The sequence below is a fragment of the Mesoplodon densirostris genome, chromosome 16 (genome assembly GCF_025265405.1).
Source record: "Mesoplodon densirostris isolate mMesDen1 chromosome 16, mMesDen1 primary haplotype, whole genome shotgun sequence".
NCBI classification, from domain to species: Eukaryota; Metazoa; Chordata; class Mammalia; order Artiodactyla; family Ziphiidae; genus Mesoplodon; species Mesoplodon densirostris.
In genome coordinates, this window is record NC_082676.1 from 17,825,848 (window position 1) to 17,848,877 (window position 23,030).

Consider the following 23,030-nt stretch of genomic DNA (forward strand, 5'->3'; position numbering starts at 1 on the left):
GCAACCCAAGCTACTAAGACAGCCTCTGTGGAAGATTTCTACCTAAGTTATAACATTAAATTGGTAGAATCATGTTTTTTTCCTTCAAATGTTTTAGCCCAGATATTGAATCTATGAATGTGCTGGGTGGGTCATAGTCATGGGAACCTAGACATTTACTTGGTGTTGTCCTGGGTAAATCTTAGCATGTTTATTTTCACCCAAACGCTTGGGAACCTGGAGCCTGGAAGTACTAGGTCTATGACCCCTACATCAAGTTCCATTTCCTTACATGATTGTGCTCCCAGCCTTTAGCCCCTGCAACAAAGGGTCAGGGTCCCAGAGAAGTGTCAGCTATTAGGGGCATGTGGGCTGTCATTAGAATCTCTGTGGATTTCCTTTATTTTCAGCATAGACTCTTCAAGCGTTCATGTAGGGGCTTCAGAAGGGTTCCTGAATTCCTGACATGATGTACAGAACTCTAGGTAGTAGGCTTATGTGCATTTTCCTGGGGAAAGTCTGGAACTTCTCACCACATTTTCATAAGGTCCTTTGTATCAGCCAAAGTTAAAGACTACTCTTACAGACTTCCTTCAATGATCTTTCTGGATAATTGCTTAAACGTCTCAAGTACAAGAGGAGAAAACGATGGGCGGGAATGCTACCTGGGCCCTGAGTTCCAAAGCTGCCTGCACCTCCTTCTAGCTTCATGGGCTCTCCCTGGTCCTTGGTTTCCTGTCTGATGACTCTGGAGGTTGGATTAGATGTCTTCATAGAGTTCTCGCACTGTCCGTCTGAACAGTTCATGTCAGAGAGGACAGCTGATACAGATAAACACGGTCTTTCTGTGCATTATTTAAAAAGGTGGTACCTACCAAAAAAATCATTCTGTGTCTCATTCCTGCTTTTTTCTCTTTGAACACTAGTACGTGTGGCTTCTAAAGACTGCCATTTATAAATCTATAAATTACTAAAAACAGGAAAAACAAGAATAATCTGATGGCCTCTTGGTGCCAAGTACAGGAAACACTAGGATGTACTTCATGACAATTCTTGAGGGGTCAGAGGGAAGGATAGTCTGCACATGGACATGTAAACTAGTTTGTCATTTGAGATGGAGACATTTATATCCTCGAGGGAATGTTGATTACTATACTTGCACCTACCTTCAGAAATACATGAAAAAGGACTAAACATTTGGAAAGATTGATACTTTATTTTCTTTCTGGTGGTCGGCAGTTTGCTGCTAATGCCTGAAATAGGAGAGCAGAAACCATTGTGGAAAGTCAGTGGAAGAGAGTTTAATGTAGCCACTTGCTCAAGCCTTAAAGTATTAAAGTCCGCTGATCTTAATTCTGTCCAGGGCTGGTCTGTGAATAATTATACTAAGGAATTGGACAGAGTCATCACAGAGCTATAAAATATCACCCGTGGGGCCTCATTGGAGACTGATGGGAACTCTGGAGAGTTGATAATGGTGATCAAAGGGTCTATATATTTAAAATGCACAGAGGATGAGCCCGGAAATTATCTGCCTGCCAACTTCTCTACCTGGAACAAATTATCCAAAAATCAATCTGCAAACACCTTTGAGATAACAAGGCCTTGAGTAATAACCTCCATGGCTTTGTAAAGAAAAGCATCTAGCTTGACTAATCTGCTTAATTTCCTCCTCTGACCAAATGGCAGGCTATAATAGAGGCAATCTGAACTTGTCCCTGAAGATTTGCTTCGAGTCACACTGAGAAAATATTGTCCACCTCTGCTTCATAATGATTATTCTCTTTCAGGAGAATCTTTGTTGCCAGATAATTAATTAGAAAGAAAACACTGAATGAGCCCTATCTATCCCAGAGCTCTCACCTGAGTTCCAAACTGAAACTCATACCTGCCTTAGCCACCTGAATAGCTCAGAGGCTCTCCAAAAGTTCTTGAGCACAACTAACTTGTACTCCACCCCCAGATGCCTTCCTCACCCTTCACTTCCTAGTTCTACTCCAAGAATCAATAACTTGTTCATACCCTTTGATAGATAATCCCCTTCCTGGAAGTTGGTCCTAAGAAAATATGAGACGAGATGGTCTGGAATCATTTGCACAAAGATGTTCATTGCAGCAAACAACTCATGTGCTCAGCAATCAGAGAATAATTAGTGTAATTATCTGATGGACTGTTCTGTCACTATTAAAGACAGCGATGGTAAAATCCACATAGTATATAAACAAAGTCCTTTGGATCTAATAAGTGAGGGAAGGAAAGAAAATCTACATTGGGTCTGTGTGTTACTGTAACCACAAAAAAATGGTCTAAGTATATGCATAGAAATTGGAATGGAACATGGAGAAATAAAAATGGTGATTACATTGGGTGGTAGGGAAGGGGCCTATCTTCTCTTTCTTCTCACTTCTTTATTGTGGTCCCACTGCCATTTTTTGCTACAAATAAAAATAAATATATCCACATTGATCTGTAGAAAATGGGTATTGAGAGGCAAACAGCTTTCCAAAGGGAGAGCTGGTCTTGAAAGGCATCAGATGTGGGTTCCATCCTGCCTTACCTGCTCCACTATCTTGGTTAGGTGATCTGATCACTTGGGTTCTCAGTTTTTTAATTCATTAAAACGGAGGTGATAATGTCCCAAGAATTACACAAAGTGATGCAGATGAGATTTTCCGGTAAATAAGGATAAAGTACATGATAATTTGCCAGTGAGCTAAAAATTGCCAGAAAGAGGCCACCATGAATGCCTGCTGAAATTCTCGTCTGTTTAGCTGAAGTTATAGAACTTAATGGAAGAGAGATGGCAACACGTAGGAGATCCAAGATTACTCAGCATGACTTTTCCCTTGACCCTTGATTCCCACTGGGGTCACTGTGGCTAGTGCCCCTCTCTGCTGGAGGAAATTGCTAGGGTTGAGGAAGAAGCTGAATTTCTGCTATGCCATCATCTCTTTGCTACTTAGGCTCCTATCACTATTTGGAAGGACATCCACTAACAATCTATGTGTCCCTATAAAAGAAATGTTTGTAAACTCCTGACTCTCCTGGGTTTTGAACCAAACTCTGCTTTAGTAAAGGCAGGTTCTCATGTGAGGATAGAAAAGAGACTGTTACCCCAGGCAGCTTTGCCGTGTTCAAGAAAAATCTTTTCCTCACAATGGGCATCATTCTTTCCTTTCTTTAAATGAAGGAGATACAGTAGGTGTTGAATATAGTTACTTAAGAAATACTTAAATGAAGGAGATACAGTAGGTGTTGAATATAATTACTTAAGAAATACTGATTCAGGTATTTACATATAATTATTTAATGAAAGTAGGACGTGAATGGGTTGAGAAAGGGATTTGGGCTGTTTTCTATGGCTGTCCGGAATTCTGTCCTTGGTCCTCACATGTTTGGCGTCTGCTCTGTAAACCATTTGGGTCTGACATCCTTGCCTGATTCCTGTCTTGCAGAGCCTCCCACGCCCATCGCCCCCCCAGAGCTGCTGGCCGTGGGGGCCACATACCTGTGGATCAAGCCGAATGCCAACTCCATCATTGGAGACGGCCCCATCATCCTGAAGGAAGTGGAATACCGCACCACCACCGGCACCTGGGCGGAGACCCACATCGTCGACTCTCCCAACTATAAGCTGTGGCATCTGGACCCCGACGTGGAGTATGAGATCCGGGTGCTGCTCACGCGACCAGGGGAAGGGGGCACGGGGCCACCAGGGCCTCCGCTCACCACCAGAACCAAGTGTGCAGGTAAGACTCTTCTTCCTGATTCCGTTTTGCAAAGTTGGGCAGTTGCTGGGAGTGATTGCTCCTGTGACAGTCATTCCTCAACTTTGGTATGAGTGTGCTTCTCGTTGTGATAAAAAAAAAAAAAAATAGAGTTTTGGTCTTGCCTTAGATGCTCCAGAGGCATCTCTGGGGACCTCCTGGCTTTGACTGGGAGTCTAAGAACCACCTGACTCTAGCTGTGTCATGGAGGAGAGGTTCCTGGTCCTGACAGTGTTTCCCGGGACACTGGTTCCTCTCTCCAAGGGCTTCTGGTGCCACTGGTGTGTTTGAGCCTTCCTGGTGCTGACAGTGCCTCTGAGGGCTCTTGATTCTGTGTCTCTGAGGGCTCCTGGCCTTGTTTCTTTGAGGGCTTCTGGCTGTGTCTCTGAAGGTTCCAGGCTCTGGTTGTATCTCTGGGGGCTCCTGGCTCTGACCATGTGACCTGAGGCTTCATTTGGTCTATGTCTCTGAGTGCTTCTGATTCTTGTTGCATATGTCAGGTGTTCCTGAATTTATTTTTGTTCCTGAGGACCTCTGGGCTGGGCCTGTGACCCTGATGAGCTCTTGGTTTTGACAGTGTCCCCGAGGGCTCCTGGTTCTAGTTCTGTCTCTGAGGGGCTCCTGGTGCCAGCTACGTCTTGAGTGCCTCCTGGCTCTGAAAGCGTCTCTCAGTGGATTCTGGAAATGCCTTAGTTCCTGAGAGCCTCCCACCTCTGTGTCCCTTGGGGGTTTCTGGCACCTACTTAGGAGTCTGGGCTGAGACTCTCTGTCCCAGGGTCCTTTGGATTCTACATCCTTACAGGCTCCTGGCTCAGTGTTCCCTGCAGCCAGGCTCCAACGGTTTCTCTGAGGTTTCCAGATGCTGCTAAAGAGTTTGCTGACTAGGGCTGTGTATGGGAGTGTTCTTTGTATCTATCCCCAAGAGCTCTAGGCTTCTGTGGTGTTTCTAACAAGGGGTGTTGTCTGGGATTGTACCCCTGACTGTACCCCTGAGATGTTCTGGCTTCAAATGCAACTCAAGAAATTAAAAGGACTCAGTGTTTTATGGGTTTGTTTGTTTGTTGCTGCAAATCACATTATTTATTTTATCTCATTTTTCCTAAGTAACCATTTGATGTAAGTACTTTTATCTCATATATAAATGAAAGAATAGAGACTCAATATTTTTAAAAATTTTATCCAAAGTCATAGAATTGGCCAACAGCACACTCAGGATTTGCCCTCAGGTTTCCTGACTCGAATGCCCTTGATCATGTGGTGTACAGAGCTGGGGGTGCTCCAGTGGGGGACCAGGGAAGTGGCAACGTGAGCCATTGACTTCTGAGGGAAAAGGAATCCTTGATGGCTTCTGGGTCGGGAGAGAAGGACCCATCAGCACAGTGACTTCCATAGAACAAAAAAGTAAAACACAGTTCTGCTATCATGCAACATACGTGTGCCTAAAAATCATTGCACTATTCAAAGTTATGCAGTAAAAACCACTGGGCTTATGGGGGAAAATGGGGCTGGGGCACAGCACTCATCAGTGACACACCAAAAAGAGAGGAACCTAGTAAAAATGGCAGCACAATTGTACACGTGTTAATGGCTAAGATATGCATAAATACTGTAATACAAATGGGGTGTTACCGTGAAACGTCCTGGAGTTTGCCTTTGGAAGTGGGTATCAGAAAGGCTGCAGCCCATGAGCTACTATGCAGTGGTGGAGGAGGGCTGTCTGAAAGTGGCAGTAAGTTGTGACACCGTGTGTGGATCAGTGTGGCTTGCAACACACAGTGAACGAAGGAAGCAGGTAGATGTTTGAGGTGGGTGCGTCTTGTGTGTTCCTATGTGACTCAGTCCAGCTGGGTGCGGTTTTCTGCCTCGCTAGTGTTTCTGTGTACAAAATCTCACATAGCAAATGTGAAATTCATGCTATGCTCACATTGTTCCCTAATATATCAAGCGTGTTGGAAGACATTTGCTGTTTCAAAATAAGCGTTATAGCAGAATTGAGTGTAACCATTCTTAAATATCTCAGTAGTGCGTCTTGGTAGCATGTAACCGAAAGTTAGTGAGTATTTCCTTTGCTTGGGAATATTCCTTTGAATGTTATTGAACCACCACGATGAGCAGAGATGCCATTTTCTTGATTAGTTTCAAAAACAGGCCTTTGGTAAAATTCCTCATTGAAACTTGATTATAAAATTTACTACTTTAAAAAGACATAAGGATATGTTATTAAAACCAGGTAATACCTTATCTCAGCGTTGCAATTCAGTACTCATCCATAAAAATAATTGATTTGATCCTGCCAATGAGACTTTTCTCTTTCTACAGGGTTTCCAGGGTTTTTGATCTTTGTAAATGATATTCAAAGTACTTTAGCAGCCCCCATGGACTTATTTGCTGATGATCATATAATGCATTTTGAAATTCAGTAGCAAGATGATCATCTCAATAAAAATTTACAATCTATTGCGAACTGTTGCCGTGGCTGTGTAATGGATTTTACATGTTGAAAACACGATTGTCTGACTATCACTATAAAAATTATGAGTTGAAAATGCTGTTTGTGGTTTTATATTTCAACAAATATTGATGTTTAAGTAAGTTATGCCTAAAGTCTTGAATAACCCACAGTTTACAAAATGTATCATCAAAGAGGTAATCTTTTCCACACTGCTACTGATGGTAGAGTGTTCTTTGCCTCATAATTAATTTTTAAGAGAATTCCAGGGCTGATATCCATTTGTGGAGACTGTTTATTGGGGTTGGTAGTCTGAGTTTTTTCCCCCTTTCTCTATTCTATTATTAATCATACTGGAAATGTACTCATTATTTTAGAAAACAAAAAATGAGAGAGTGTGGAGTGTGGAAGGTATAATTTCTGCCCAGAGGAATTTACAGACTGGGTTAAGATTCCAACAAAACAGCAAACAGAGTAAAGCATAAAGTCAGGTCTTGAAATAGCACACTTTGTGGAGAAAAACAAGTTTGGCGTGGAAAGAGCTGTGCTGTTAAAATGATCTCGAGCAGTGGATTTCAAAGTTTTGTCCCTGGACGAAGAGCATCGGCATCACCTGGGGACTTGTTAGAAATGCAAATTCTCAGGCCCTGTTCCCTGACCTAGTGAATCAGAAATTCTGGGGATGGAGGCCAGAGATCTGTGCTATAAGAAGCTCTCTGAGGGATGCTGATGCACACCCACATTTAAGAACCACTGATATAGTGTCATATGCAGATGCCACTTTGGTAGTATGCCCATTATATTGCTTGATCCTTGAGGCAGTTCTGAGAGGTAGATGGGAAAAAACTGAGGCACAGAATCATCAGATGAAGCTCACAAGTCAATTACCTTCTTACAGCTAAATCTCTTGGCCTAAGGAACTCTCCATCGCATGGTTTGATGGAGTTTCCTCCGCAAATGTTCTCTTGAGGGTGGGACTGAGTGATCAAGAGACTGGTAACTATGGAGACAAGCTGAGCATGAATAGCCTCCATGCACTGCAGCTATAGTCCTGTTCATTAATCATCTACTGAGTCCCTTCCATGTGCCCAGCTCTGTGCTAGGTGCTGGTGGCAGCGGCATGCAGCTGGAAGCTACAAGCTCAGGTATCAAGAAGATGCCAGGAGGCCCAATTCAGCAAGGGCAGGTGGCGATGATTCTGGTTCTGCCAGGTCTGCCAGGTCACTAGGTAGATTCTTGGGGCACTGGGAGCAGGTTCTAACCCTTAAGGGGAGAGATTGTCAAGAGTTTAGCTATAGTGCAGCATCCCAGGCCAATAGTCTAGAGTTCATAGCAAGACCCTTAGCCAATTAAGCTAGAGCCTGGACAGATTTATCAGATAGGAACCTAGTAATGTGAGGATAAGAGAAGAGAGCCATAGATGGCACTCCCAGGCTTCTGGTTTGGATGCCTGGGAGATGAGTGATGGAGCTGTCTTCTGAGATGGAAAACACAGAAGACACTTTAGGGGTGAGAAAGCCAGCCCAGGTTTGAATATGTTGTCTTTGAGGTGCAGCTGCACAGCAGGTGATGGTATAGGTCAACCTGGAGCTCAGGAGAGACCAGAACGTTACCTCTTCTTCTTCCAGGAGAACTACCAGGTTGCACCTGGATTTGAAAATCAAAAGGACGTCTTTGTACCAATGAAAGCAGTTTAATTCTCTTTCTTCATGCTCTTCTCTTGAGATGCCCCATTCATTTTTTTTTCTATTCATCATTTTGTTCCTTTTGGTCAGTTTAATCATTCGCCATCTTTCCTGAGATATAAGCCTGGGGAGCAAACACGATAATGTACATCAAAGTGCTTTGAAAAGCTCAAAATGCTCTTTAGATACCTGTAATGAAACAAATCATTATTTGCTGCTATTATTGTTATGGATGTCATGATTATGAGCAATGATATCAAAACAGGAAGTCCTACTTGTCCACTTCTCTGGACTGACTGGCATTTGGAAGGGTGGGCCGTATTCTTTTGTTGTGTTTCATCATCCCATGGGAAATCCCATTTCAGAACACGATGATCGTACTGTAGTCTGGACTCTTAGAGATTTTCTGGTCTAGAGCAACAGGTAGTTTTCTCGGGCACAAACGCAGTAGCAGACGTCCAGTCATAGGAGCTGGGTCCTAGAGGGGCTCTCCGGTGCCCACCCAGTCTCACCTTGAATGCCACCTCTGATGGGGGTGCTCATGTTCTCCCATGGAAGACCAGGGCACTGCTGGGGATCCTGGGTGGTTATTATTATTCACTACCCAGTGTTAGCCTAGTTATCATAAAACTCTGGATGGCTTTGTTCACAATAGCCCGGAGATGGAAACAACCTAAGTGTCCATCATCGGATGAATGGATAAAGAAGATGTGGCACATATATACAATGGAATATTACTCAGCCATAAAAAGAAACGAAACTGAGCTCTTTGTAATGAGGTGGATAGACCTAGAGTCTGTCATACAGAGTGAAGTAAGTCAGAAAGAGAAAGACAAATACCGTATGCTAACACATATATATGGAATTTAAGGAAAAAAAAGTCATGAAGAACCTAGGGGTAAGACAGGAATAAAGACACAGACCTACTTGAGAATGGACTTGAGGATATGGGGAGGGGGAAGGGTAAGCTGTGACAAAGCGAGAGAGAGGCATGGACATATATACACTACCAAATGTAAGATCGATAGATAGTGGGAAGCAGCCGCATAGCACAGGGAGATCAGCTCGGTGCTTTGTGACCACCTGGAGGGGTGGGATAAGGAGGGTGGGAGGGAGGGAGACGCAAGAGGGAAGGGATATGGGAACAGATGTATATGTATAACTGATTCACTTTGTTATAAAGCAGAAACTAATACACCATTGTGAAGCAATTATACTCCAATAAAGTTGTAAAAAAAAAAAACAAAACTCTGGATGGGGTCCTAGTTAGAAGCAGACAGTATCCATTAGGTTGAAAGAGGAGGGGCAGTGGGCAGGCTCTTTGCATCAACTGTCTGGAGTCCACAAGGAGAACCAAGGCCAGTGGCATTGACGATAGGGCCCAAGGTCAGTAAGCGGGGAAGACAGGTGAGAAGAAAAGAGGTGCAGACACCATACTGGTCCAACCTGGCCCTGCATCTTTTCTGCAGGTACCACTTTTAATGGCCCGAGCACCTGCGTGTTGATGTCTTAAAATGATCACTCAGAAACTCTCCCTCATTTTTACCCAAATCTGCCTCCATGCAACACTCACTTATGGATTCTGGTTTTACTTTCGGGTGACCTATTCCTCCATATCTCAGAAACAGGTCTATTGCAACTAGTTTTCTCTCTTATGCTCCAGAAATCTCTTTCTCCAAAAGCTGTGTTTCAGCCAGACCCTGGGCAGCTCTCTTCACATCATAGCTATGGAATCACAGCTCAACAATCCAGCAAGCCAAGTGATCATACATCCTCCTGTGATTGCTTACTCTTGTAAATCAAAGGGCCCTTGCCTGGGAGTCCGCTTCATCGTGGTCTCACAGGGTTCAGGCTCTCTAAGTGAAAAGCGACTTGATACAGCCAGACACGCGACATGCACTGCTGATTTGGAGAGCTCTCTTCCTGTTGCCTCCACCTGAGGGTTGATTGCACATTATATTTTATTTACATATTTATGGATTTCTACTTGAAGTGATATGTGTCTGCCCTGCTCTTTTCTCCAAGGGGATAAAAAAGAGAAACTCCAATTGCTGGGCTCAATGAAGTGAGGGTCGTCATTAGAATTTAGTTGAAAAGAATAGGGACTTCAGAGCTAAAAAGCTGATTTTTATTTCAAGCTGGCACTTGTTAGCTGGATGACGATGGGTGAATTACTTCTCCTGTCGGTGCCTCAGTTTCTTTTCTTCCATTTGTGAGAGATTACAGTATACCACTGTGTTGTGAGGCTTCAGTGAGACAAGTTATCTGCCTAGCAGAGAACCCAGGACATAGAAGCCCCTTTTAATGAACCGTTTTTAGAAATAATCTCAGGCCTGGGAAGATTCCCTTCACTGTAGCATCATGGACCCTGCTGTAGAGGATTTCTCCAGTTGCTATTCTCTTTACTTTCTCAGCAGTGGATTCATGCAGAAGCACTGATGAATGGCTCTGCAGGTGTTCCGGAGTCTTTGACGCGTGGCTGCAGGACCTAGAGGTGTCTGCGGTGGTGCTTGATAATGCTGGAGGGGGGAGATGGGAATTGTCCTTTTATAATTCTGTCTCCAGTCTTAAGTAAGAGAGAGAAGCATGTTTTCCAGACCCTTCTCTCTTCTGGGAGGCCAAAGCTAGTGGGAATGAGGCCTTGGCAGACAGGGAGTGGAGGTGAGTCCTGACCCTCTGCAGTGAGTGCCCTCAGACTGGTGTGTTTTTAGTCTAGCTTGCAGTTCTAGGGCAGAGTGGAGGGATAGAGAGAGGGAAAGAGGAATTTGGGGTCTAGAAAATAGAACAGAGCTACGTAACTAGCATTGTGAGGCTTTTATTTTTATTCTTTTCATTTCTGTAAGCCTCAGTTTCACTCTATAAGGTGTGGGTAGCATAACCTGGCTTAACTCGTAGGGCTCTGAATTAGAAGTCAATGGAAACTTCCTTCTGGGCAGGATGGTGATATGAGCACAGACATCTAACTCATCTGCTATGATCCTGGTGGGATGATCCATAAATCTTAGGGAAACACAGCAAGATTAGCCAATAGAAGTAGAATCACCATTCCACCCAGAATCAAAGCAAAATTTAAAGATCCATGGGGAACTCATTAACACTGTGAGAAACTAGGGGAGGAGAGGTCTCCCATGCAGGCCATACCATGTTCAAAGGGACATTATCACCAGAGCAGTGCACGTGATCCCAGACTGAAGGCAGCCACAGAAGAGGGACTGTGACCACCTCTTCCTCAAAATGATTTGGAGAAGGGGTACTGACTGTTCCTTCACTTCCCCTCCCTCCCCCATGCCATTGTCTCTGCTGCTTTGACACTTCCTTTCTTCCCTGGAGTGTAGGGCCTTGGAGAGAGTTACCTCCAAGGGGGTGAAGAGGAGGGAAGGCCTCTTCTCATCACACCTGGTTCAGGAGCCACTGCATGAGACAAGAAGTGTCTTCAGAGGAGCAAAGCATCTGCTAGGGCACGAGATGTCCATCTCCTCTTCCTGTGGACCCTCTCCCCTCCCTCCCACTGCACACATAGTACCTACAAGTGGTTACCTTAGACCCCGCTCCCACTTGGCTTAGGGAAGAGGAGGAGAAAAGAAAGTTTTCTCACTTTACATCTGCAGTTCACAACGTCAGGGACTTTCATCCCAGCCTGCACAGTCTCCTTACTGGATGGGCTGAGCGTGGTATCAGAGCATAGAGTGAGGGTCCAGTTGGACACCTCTTAGCAGTCTCTGGAAGGGACATCTGGAAGTGTCTTAGCTGTTCTCTGTAGAACAGGGCGGCACTGACTCCTTACTCTTCTTGGTTTTGTAGCCTTGGGTAAAATTCCAAAGTGACAAGAAAAGCCCTATTAAACATCCTGTTACGTTTGATTTTTCTGCGACCCTCCGCTCCCTAGAGAACTAGGGCCACCTGGGAGGTGAAGTACAAAAAGTCAGCAAACACACCCTGGTGACCACTCCCCCATCCTTCCTAACTTTGAAGGTTGAGTTTAAAGAAAAAGTGAGCCACAGAGAGGTATTAATGAGAATAAAAGCTAACAGTGTTTGTTTATCAAGCTAGCTGGACTAAAGACATGGCCCCCAAATATATTAAAATTGGAGGTCAGTCATTCCTGTACTGATGGAAATCTTGAAATAACAGCACAGAGAAAATGGATGAGTATAGTAATGAAAACAGCAGCTACCCTTGAGTATGGTAGCCTCCCTACACGAGGGCCATTGTATTGAGCTTGTTACAAGTAACTATTTTACTTGTAGTTCTTGCACTAGGAGGGTGGGTACCATTTCCTCCACTGACTAGAAGGTAAGTGACTGACCCAAGGCCATATACCTGCCGAAGTGGCCCAGCTGGGAATTAATTGAACTTTTAATTACATAGCTGCAAAGCTCCAGCTCTTCCTCATATGACCCCTGAAATCCAGCATCATGATGAAAGCATAAGGCACCATGATCAGAAATGCACTGATGAAGAAAAGTTGGATATTAGAAAAACTATTGGTCTAATGCTTCGTATCAGTGGGTCAAAAGATGAAAACCATCTGATCTTCTCTGGGGAGACTAAAAAGTAATTTGAAAAAATTCAGCCTTCATTACCGATCAGAATTCTGGGTAAGCTAGGAATGGAAAGGCACTTTCTTATTTCTAGCAGAAAATGTTCTTGTAGCCTCAAAGCCTAAGAGAATAAACTAAACCAAAAAAAAAAAAGCTATTAGAACTACTAAGAGATTTCAGTATTATGGTCGGACACAAAGCAAATAAACAAAAATCAATAGCTATATGCCAGTAATCACCATTATAAAACAATAATAAAATGTATCCTATTCTCAAATGCAATTAAAATATAAATACTTAGGAGAAAACCAAGAAATGTGCAGAAACTATATGAAAACACACACCCAAAACTTTATCGAGGATGATAAAACAAGACCTGAATAAATGGAGAGATATATCATGTTGTTGGATTAGCAAGTTTAATATTGTGTAGATATCAGTTCTCCCCAAATTAATTTATGGGTCTAATACAATTGCAATCAAAGCCCTATTGAGATTCTTTTTGGAACTTGACAGAGTGATTTCAAAATTGATCTGAAAGAATATATAGGAGAGTGTAGTGAAGAACACTTTGAAAAGTGGTGGTTTGGCGTGGGGGGGTGGATTTCACTGTGAAATACCTGCGTTTATTATAGCTATAATAATTAAAGCCCAGGGCTTCCCTGGTGGCGCAGTGGTTGACAGTCCGAAGACACCTGGAGATTCCCAGGGGAGCACCTGTGGCCCCTGTTCACTGCCTGCTCTGAGTTCCAGAACATCACTCTGGTTTTCCTGGCTGTCCTAATGGGGTCAAATGTGAAACTGGCCCCTCTCTACCACTGTCCCAAAGCTGCATTAAAAGGAAATGCATCCACTATTGAGTCATGGCTTACAAATTTAGTATGTAAAAAAGGAAGAAGAAGAAAAATCTCCTACGCTATACTAACAAAATTCAGAAAGCAAATAGGTAAACTGAGTGTGGAAAACTATGTGACAAAATAGAGAAAAAAGGGATAATATTCTTACACATAAAGAGCTCTAATAAGTCAATAAAAATGTCATCACACTGATTTTCTTTGTAGAAAGGGCTAAAAGGTATAAATAGGTAACTGCCAAACAAAATATGAATGGTGAAAAACAAATTTAAAATGTCCAGTGTCACAGATAATCAAATAAATGAATTTTAACCTGTAAGATTACCAAAATATATCTACTTTTAAGTGATAATAACCAGCACTGTCAAGGACAAAGGAAGCAGGCATTTCTGCAGGTGGATTAGCTGGCACAGTGTATTTAGAGGACAATTTGCTCATTTTTTTTCTAACAAGCTAATCAGAGCTGCTGAAAAAGAATTGTGTACATGGAGGTCATCACTGTATTATTTATAAAGGCAAAAACTTGGAAATCACTTAACTGCCCCAATAGGAACATAGTTAAGTAAAGTTTTATGCACGCACACGGTGGAATTCTATGCCGATATTACAAACCATGTTTTCAGGGAATATCTAATGGCATGGCTCCATGCTATGGTAAGTTTAAAAAAAAAAAAAAAGCTTATGAAACCACATGTGTAATTACTGTCCCAATTTTTTGAAATATAAATACACAGGCCATATCTCAGCTGGTGCCCATTTGTCAGTTAGAGCTACAGAGTATTGAGCAGAATCCCCCATTCCAGATCCTGCACTTGGTTCAATCCTGCCCCGAAGACATCTGGAGATACCCAGGGGAGCACCTGTGGCCCCTGTCCACTGCCTGCTCTGAGTTCCAGAACATCACTCTGTTTTTCCTGCCTGTCCTAATGGGGTCAAATGTGAAACTGGCCCCTCTCTACCACTGTCCCAAAGCTGCATGAGCACCAGGCTGTTTCCTGCAGCAGCAGTACCTCTCTTGATGCTTGGGAGTGGGGGAGGGGCACAGGCAAGAGATGACATTGCAGGGCTGCCCAGCAGACACCTCAAAATCCTTTCACAGCCTTAAAAGTCCTTTTGGTGGGCAGGGATTTTTCCCGTTTTTCTCTCCTCTCTCTCCCAGATCACCTACAGGTGATGCAAGTCTTCTTCTCATTTCTGGAGAGGTCTCCAACTTCAGGCCCAGTCCTCTCTTTGCACATCTTTTGCATTGAGGTGAACATTAAAGGGGGAGTGTAGGGAGGGCAACTAAGAGATCTTAACTGAGACCAAAGCCTTTCTTTTAATGGGACCAACCCTCCCTTAAAAAATGTATTTTAGTCTATGTGCTCTCATGCACACATACAGACAACACATACCCTATATATGGTATATATTTACATTTATAGGAATATATCTGTATGTATGTGTGTATATAATGTATACATAAATGAGATTATGGGTCACTGTAAATGTTTTCTTTGTTTTGTTATGTTATATAAAATTTATACAACTTGAAAGCAGGTTTCCCCCTTAAAGTCAAATGTGAATGTGAAAGATTGTTGTAAATGTTAAAGAACTCTGTATAAATGTGAGAGATTATTTTTATCGTAGTTAGTAAATCATTGACATTCTTGGAAGGTGCAAGAACAGTTGCACATTTGCTGAGCCCTGGGATGCAAACCAAGCTTTACTCTCTGCTCAGATGGAGAAAGGGGTAGTCGGATGAGGAGTCTGCCAACAGCTCCATCTGAATTGGAAGCCAGGTTCTGCCCTCAGGATGCTAGACGGCTTTGGGCGGTTTGCTTAACCTCTCTGATCCCGTTTACCCATCTGTTGAATGGGGATTATACTGCTTATCTCACTGGATAGAAATAAACGTCATTAATGTTAATGATGGCTAATATTGCAGTGAATCTGCTAGCAGCCCCGAAAAGGAAGGTATGGACCATCAGCACCATCACTACCAAAGCTTAGAGAGGTTAAGTACTTTGTTGCAAGTCATGAAGCTTATTAGGAAGTGGCTGAGGTTAGAGCCTATCAAGTCTGACTCTAATCCCTGCTCTTACCCCACCTGGCTATATAACTGTAAGTGCCTGGTACAACACCTAGAACTTAGTAGGTGCTTAGTGGATTGGAGCTTCAGGCAATTTAACAGCCTAGAGGCTCTCTTTCTCTCTCCCTGCCCAGGCCCTCCTCACCGGTAAACCCTAAGATCTTCACTGCAGTGAGTCCAAGGGACAAAGGGTAGCCACTTGCTGCTTCCCAAAGGGATCTGGGAGGGCCGACAATTTCAAGAGCTTGGCGTGCACCCTCAGCCAAAATTATGTCAGAGCCAGGGAAATCCCAGAGTGCCTTACCCATCACTGGCATTCTGGAATGCAGAGACCTCATTACACTCAGAGCGGAATAGTCTGTGCATCAGGGAGCACAAACCTGGCTTGATGCAGAGGAATTGGCTGTGCATGCCAGAAAGCAGGGAATCCAGAGCGTCAGTCAGTGGTGGTTTCTAAGTCATACCCACCACTGGCTTGACCCTCAGTCATTTTGAGATTCTTAAGTGGAGCTGTGGCAGGAAGGTCTGTGGGGACCCACCAACGAGTGGACGTCCATCCACCCTATAGACTTCCCTAGCAGGGGATGTTCTTGAATCATTAGAAGCATGTAACTCTTCCCACAGGTCCTTTTCCAGCTGGGCCCAGGGCTAAAAGCAGGTACAGTTGCTGCAGCTACTGTGGTATCTGCTGCTGTTCTTCCTTCTTTGTCCTCTTCATCTTTGTACTTGAAAAAAATAATGTAGTATCTACAGCAAAGCAAATAGAAAATATATCTCATATACCAATTAATTTCTTTGTAAGTGCATATTCCTTTTCAATCTTTGACCCCATTCTTATGTAATTATGCCTCATGTCCTATGTCTCCACCTGTCACTCAACACCATAAAGTAAGTATTTTACATGTTCTTAAGGAATTTTCAACATTGTTTTAATGGCTCCATAGTGTCCCATAGAGTCTAACTGCCAAAATTTGCTTAACAATTCCTGTATTGTTGGATATTTGGGTGTTTCCCAAATGTCAGCATCTTCCTGCCTTGTAACCTTCTGTTTGAATGATATTCTAGGCTGAATTTCAAGGAGTAAGGTATTAAAAGTTAGAGATGTCCTTATGGCTTTTGCTACATTTCACAGATTGTTGTCAATGAAATAATTATGCTATTTTTTAAATGATATGAGCACTTTTAGTGTAACACTTGACAAAATTATATACTATCACCTTTTAAAAATTTGACCATTTCATAGGCATGAAGTGATATTTCAAGTCTGCTTTAATTCATGTCTATTCATAACCTCCACTTCTGCATTGCCTCTGTCTCGCTCACGTGTGCCAGCTGCCACTCTAGTCTTTTTCCTGTTCCTCAAGTCTTTTTTCTGTTCTTCAAAAACACCATGGCCACCCTCTTTCCTGCCTCAGGGCCTTTGCCCAAGCTGTTCCCTCTCCCTGGAACTCTCTCCCCACTCATACTCTTCACCAGCTCATTCATCCTCCTCCTTTGCATGTCCCTTTAAAGGTCACTTCACAGAGAGATCCTACTTGACACCCTAATCTAAGTTAGTCTCCTTCCCACTCCCCTTTCGAACAATTTATTACACTGTTCACAGAACTTATCCCAGTTTGTGATTATCTAATATTTGTGTCTGTTTGTTTACTGCATGCCTGTCCATTAGACTTTGTGCTTCCCCAAGGACACTCTAGCTTCATCCGTTCTGGTCACTAGTGCCTGGAATCGTGCCTGACACATAGCAGGCACTCAGTAAATTGGTGTTGAATGCATGGATGTTGTGGAGATATACATGCTACACTGAAGAAAATTTGGAAAAGCAGAAAAATACACAGACAAAAACTTAAGTGACCCAACAAGGCATCTATCAGAGATAAAAACTATTACCAAGTTGGTGTTTCTAATAGTTTCATGTGTTACATTGAACTCATTAATTAATATGGGGTTTATGTTGGTCTTTGGGAGGCAGTTAGGTTTCAACTTGCCTTATAACCATTTGACCTATTGTCTCAGCACCATTGGTGGAATAAGCTTACAGTGCCCCAAGCAATGAGGAACTGGGGAAGGGAGGAGGGAATTCTTTATGGAGAAGGGAAGGAAGCTGGGAGCCTGACCCAAAGAAGGTTTGCAAAAGAAAGCCTATCAGAGAAAGGAGGACCCTAGCTGTGAATCTCCTGACCTGGCATAATAGCTGGGCAGACATCCAGACCACAGTTCGGGAAACTCATTTTGGGAGGAAAACCCCAGTCCCTATCCAAGTGGCCAATACCACTTGTGTTTGTAAATCCTTTACAATACTATCTTTCTAGAGCCTTTTATAAACATTATTGATCTCATTGTGACTCTGAGACTAACTGGGATAATCACCACCATTTTACTCTAGGGGACGTGGAAGCCCTCAGGAGTTACGAGACCTTCCCTATATCTCAGACCTTGGAATAGCTGTGAAATAACATCCTGACCCAAACTCTTATGACTCCTGCCCTCCGGCTACTGTCGAAGGTTTCAATGAGCTGTGAATCCTGGATTAACCTGATAGCTTGGGGGAAAGGTGGGGGGGACAGGAGGAGGCAGAGGTTCTGATTGATTCCTTTTTTGAATTTGAAGGTTAAGCAGAAAGTCCATTTAAAGTTGGCCCAGACTATTTTATATAGGATGGTATATGAACTAAGCACAATAAAATTGAGCCCAGAGGAGTATCCCAAGGAAGAAGTCAATAATGGACCCATAATTGCCTTTTACAGTGGGTATGGTATGTGCCCTTTGCCACTGCACCCACCCCAAAGCATTTAATCAAAGCCATGGCAGTTTAGGCATCTAAAGGCCTCTGGCAGGCAGTTGACGGCCATCCCACTGTCTTGAGCTGTCCTAGATTCTGAACTCCCTGAGGACAGAGCCTTGTGCATTTCACTTCTGTGTCTGGCTGGTACATCCAGAAGTTTGAAGCAAGGATGGGCATGCATCCTCAATTAGGTGTGACTAACAAGATAAATGATATTCTGTATTGTGGGGAGTTTAGGATTCAGAATGATTGGGCAACAGAATGCCTGTCATATGCCAAGAGCATTAAACTTCATTCTGGCCACATATTTTCAAAGATACCAGATAAAAGATATTACCTAGGAGAGTGCTGGTCCTCTGGGGATGAGCTGTAAACCCCATCATATGAACAGACTGGAGGGATGCTGATCAATATATTTGCTTGCAAGTTAGAGAGACTCTGATACCTGGAATTGTTCAGACGTCTGTACGTGTTGGGAAAGTTAGGGCAGCTCTTCACATTTTCATGGCATTTTGTAGTGATGGTGAAAGAAATATGTTTCTATTATTTTTATTTTGGAAGATACAGAAAAACACCAAAAGAATATAAAAATCACCCATAACCCCACCACTTGGAGATAACTACTCCAAATTTTGTTGTAACTCTTCCAATGATTTGTTTTTGTTTTTTCTAATGCAGAAATGTACATCTCTTTACACAAAGTTAAGCCAACCTGTACGTGTTCTATAACTGATTATTTAGCAGTATATAATGAACATTTTCCCATGCACTTATTATTTTTACTTCAATAAATACAAATAGGTATTAAATAGGTAGCGTGATGAATAAAATAGAGATGGTCTTGGTTTTTATGGATCCTGAAACTAAGGGGGAGATGTATATTACATTGAATGTAGATACAGAAATACAGTCTGTCCTTAGTATCTGCAGACTCCATGATTGCAAATTCATCTACTTGCTAAAATGTAATTGTGATACCAAAAGCAATACTCACAGTGCTTTCACGGTCATTCACAGACATGCGCAGAGAGATGAAAAATTTGAGTTGCCAAATGCACACATTCCCAGGTTGAACAAGGAGACGCTCTGTCTTTTTGTTTCAGGTCTCCTCCTGTAAATCATATCCTTTTCACGGTCTGTTTAGTGCCATGTTTTTCCCATTTTGGTGCTTTTTGTTGCTGATTTTTCTGTTTAAAATAGTCCCCAAGCATAGTGCCAAAGTGCTGCCTAGTGTCCCTGAGTGCAAGAAGGCTGTGATGTGCCTTACAGAGAAAATGCATGTGTTAGGTAAGCTTTGCTCTGCGTGAGTTACAGCTCTTGGCTGTGGGCTCAGTGTTAATGAATTAACAGTATATATTAAACAAGGTATCTTTAAACAAGAACAGACATAAAACAAGGTTATGTATTGACCGGTTGACAAAAACGTTGTATCCGAGGCTCTCAGGAGCCTAGGAGCAATGGTTCGGTATTTGCTCATTCAGTGCAGCTTTATAGAACGTAACTATTGCAAATAGAGACAACCAACTCTATGTATATAGAAATCAGTAAGGTGGGGGGTGGTCAGGAATGGAGACATACATTTGGCTCTCAATAGCTCTTAAAACTGTTGAAAAATAATTTTCAAGACAAGGTAAAATCACAACTCTCATACAGAAGTAAAATCAACATGATTTTATTTGATTCATTTACGAGGAAGCCTGTGAGGTGTCACAACCAGTGCAGAGGAAAATCCAAAAATCAGAGACATTTATAGGTGAGGAATGTTGACATGAATATGCAAACAGAGGCACAACTGTCTTTCTTTTTTCCTTTGGGAGGGGAGAAGATTGCCCCTCCCTGAGGCAGAACCATTTCCACGTCTGTAGACAAAAAAATTATTCTGCATTGCTCTCAGTAATCTACAACTTGCAGGGTTTTAAAGTATGTCCCATAGAATCATAATCTGATAACAGGGAAACTTGTGCCATAGACAATGCATAGTTGTCCACAAAAGCACGTGTCCCCCGCGCCCCCAGGTCATGGTGATGTGATCCATCTAGATAACGTGTGGAGGTAGGAGAAGGGAACCCTGAGCAAAGCCCCTACCATGAGACTAGAGGTTGGGTTGCTAATTCAGAGTCAGCAAAGCAAACTGTGAAGAAACAGCTAGAGAGGCAGAAGGAAAATGTGGTGCCTTTGGGCCAACAGCAAGACAGAGGATGGAGAAAGTTGTCAGCTGCCTGAAGATTGAGTAAGACACACTCTAAAAGGGTCCCCTTGGATTTGGCACCTTGGTGGCCACTGGTGAGTTACCATGAGTAGCTCCTGAGGGGTACAAACCAGCAGAAGCCAAAGTGGCATAGGATAGGTGAAACAGGAGTGAGAAAGTAGAAATTTTGATTCAAGTCTGTGCGGTGTTTTTGTTTTTGTTGTTTTTGTTTTTTCAAGTCTTTGTTTTGATTCAAGTCTTGATATGCTCTTAATATGGATGTGCCATTGATTTTATCCTAACTTCTGTTTCTGGACATTTCAGTCTTTTCTAATTTTTCAAAAATTGTCATTAATATCCTTATAGATACAAATCAGTGAGCACATATTTAATATCTTTCCCAGAATCAATTTCTGGAAGTGTCATTGTTGCTGGGTCAGCGAGCATTTCCAAGACTTTGAGACAGTTCCTCCACAATTGGGTCAATTTACACCCTAAGCTTAACAGCGGATGAGCCACTTTGTTTCTTTGGACATCTCATCTATAACTGTTATAACTGCATTCTCTCTTTATTCTTCTCCATTTCCCTGAGACAATAACTCTGCAAATAAGTCCTTTGGTGTTTGGAGCTGATAATCAGTGGCTTTTATTTCTTTTTTCTTTTTTTTGGCAGTACGCTGGCCTCTCACTGTTGTGGCCTCTCCCATTGCGGAGCACAGTCTCCAGACACACAGGCTCAGCGGCCATGGCTCATGAGCCTAGCCGCTCCGCGGCATGTGGGATCTTCCCGGACCGGGGCACGAACCCGTGTCCCCTGCATGGGCAGGTGGACTCTCAACCACTGCGCCACCAGGGAAGCCCAGTGGCTTTTATTTCTTATCATCACTTACAAGTGGCAGCCCCCTATTTGGAGCAGAATCAGTTCTTTCCCTTGTTGGCATTAACACACGTCAAATATTTGCAGGTTCTTATCTTTCTTTAGGCTTGGCTTGGGCAGGCTCTGAATTTTTAGCACCTGACATTTTCCCTCCCAGATCCATTCCTCTGTTTTCCTGAGGGCATTCCTGTCTTGCCTCAGCTTTTCATCCACTTAAGCATGGCCATGCTTCTGCATCCCAAGAAAAGCCCATCTTACCTGGGCCGGTAGAGAGGATTTCCACCCTTACCTTCCCGAGGGCTGCATTGTCAGCTGTTTTTTAAATGAAATCTCTATCCAGCTCTTCGGATTGTATGCCCCCTGTTTCTCATCTCTGATTTCTATGCTTGTTGGTGTTTCTTAGGACTCTGTCCTCTGCCCAGTTCTCTCTTCATTACACAGTACCCTCCCTGGGTACGTCTTACCTGTTCCCATGGCTTCAACAAGAGGTGGACACATTCCCATCTCTCTTCTGAGCTCCAGGTCTACACACCTAACTGCTTTTTCTATCTGCCTTATACCCATCTCACCCCTACAGCCTGCCTTCCCAGTTCAGAAACCTGAACTCATCTGGGATCCTTCCCTCTTTTTCTCTCTCCTCTCACACCAGATCAGCCATAAAACTGTGCATTTCCCCTGCTTCTGACTCCTCTTCTCCAGTTTTATTCTCCTGTCCACATACGTCACTTGAGGATTCTTTGCCACCAGGATTCACTGAAGTCTCACATTGGATTTTACACCTATAACCAATCTTGTCTTACCAGGTTTATGAGACCTGGTAAATTTCCAAGGCAGATTATTATTTTCATTTCTTTTCCAGTAAACTGTGTTGTATTTTTAAATGTAATTTCATTTTGCTACTTCTGTATCTTTCCATTTTTGGTCCATTTCAATGAGCCCTTTCAGGGTGGGAGGTATTGATACATCTACAGACCCCATTGCCACTAGGATCAAATAGAAAATGACATTATCGGATCCATTGGGTTGTCATGCTGAGGCAACAGTGTCATGATGACTAAATGAGTAAATGAATAAGATGTTGCCTGTACATCGTTCTTCTATGCCAGCGGCAGGAACATTCTTGCCCTGATGTTAGTGAGCTTTGGAAGCAACAGGGTATTGTGGGAAGGGTGTGATTTTCCAGATTCAAACTCTCATCTCACTAGTTAGCAGTGGTATGACCTTGGGCAAGTCACGAAACTTCTCTGGACTTTCATCTCCTCATCTATAAATTCAGAATAACAGTGTCCATCTCCTTGGGCTGTCATGAGGCTTGAACGAATAGATATGTATAAAGAGGGAAAAGATGGTGATTTGGGGGGTGGGAGGCTGGGTGTGTTGAACCGAGTGTGGTAAAGATACACTCTTTTGCTTCCCGTCCCCATCTCCATAGAAACCCTCACGCCCTCAGTGAGCATATCCTAAGGGGGAGAGCAGCCCTGGGTGTCTGCTACGGAATGTTCTCATTTGTGGCCAGTGCCTCTTCCCTGTTCCACGGGAGCTTTCAGAGATGCTCTCCCTAAGTCCCCTCCCTGCCTGCCTGCCTGCCTGCCTGGATTGGGTTTGTCTTCTCCGTCCTACACTCTGTGCTGGGAGGGGCTTGTCATGTCTCCCCTGGACCCGTCCGCCAGCCTTCTTCCTGTTCTCACTTACAGTCCTGCCTCTCCCCACTGCGTGTCCTCACCACCATCCGTCCTCCACGGGACAACCATGGTGACTGTTCCAACGCAAACCTGGCCTTATTTTTTCCCTGGATTACATCATTCCCGTGTTCTCTACAGCCCTTAGAGTGTCC

The 23,030-nt window shown here is 43.3% G+C and overlaps 1 protein-coding gene across 1 annotated transcript in view; it reads left to right on the top strand.

The window, feature by feature from the left end:
- Window positions 1–23,030, top strand: part of PTPRT (protein tyrosine phosphatase receptor type T) — an 825,916-nt gene that overhangs the window by 213,044 nt on the left and 589,842 nt on the right. The window contains exon 9 of the mRNA XM_060079174.1: window positions 3,435–3,728. Coding sequence (XP_059935157.1) covers window positions 3,435–3,728 — 294 coding nt within the window. The remainder of the gene's footprint in view (window positions 1–3,434; window positions 3,729–23,030) is intronic.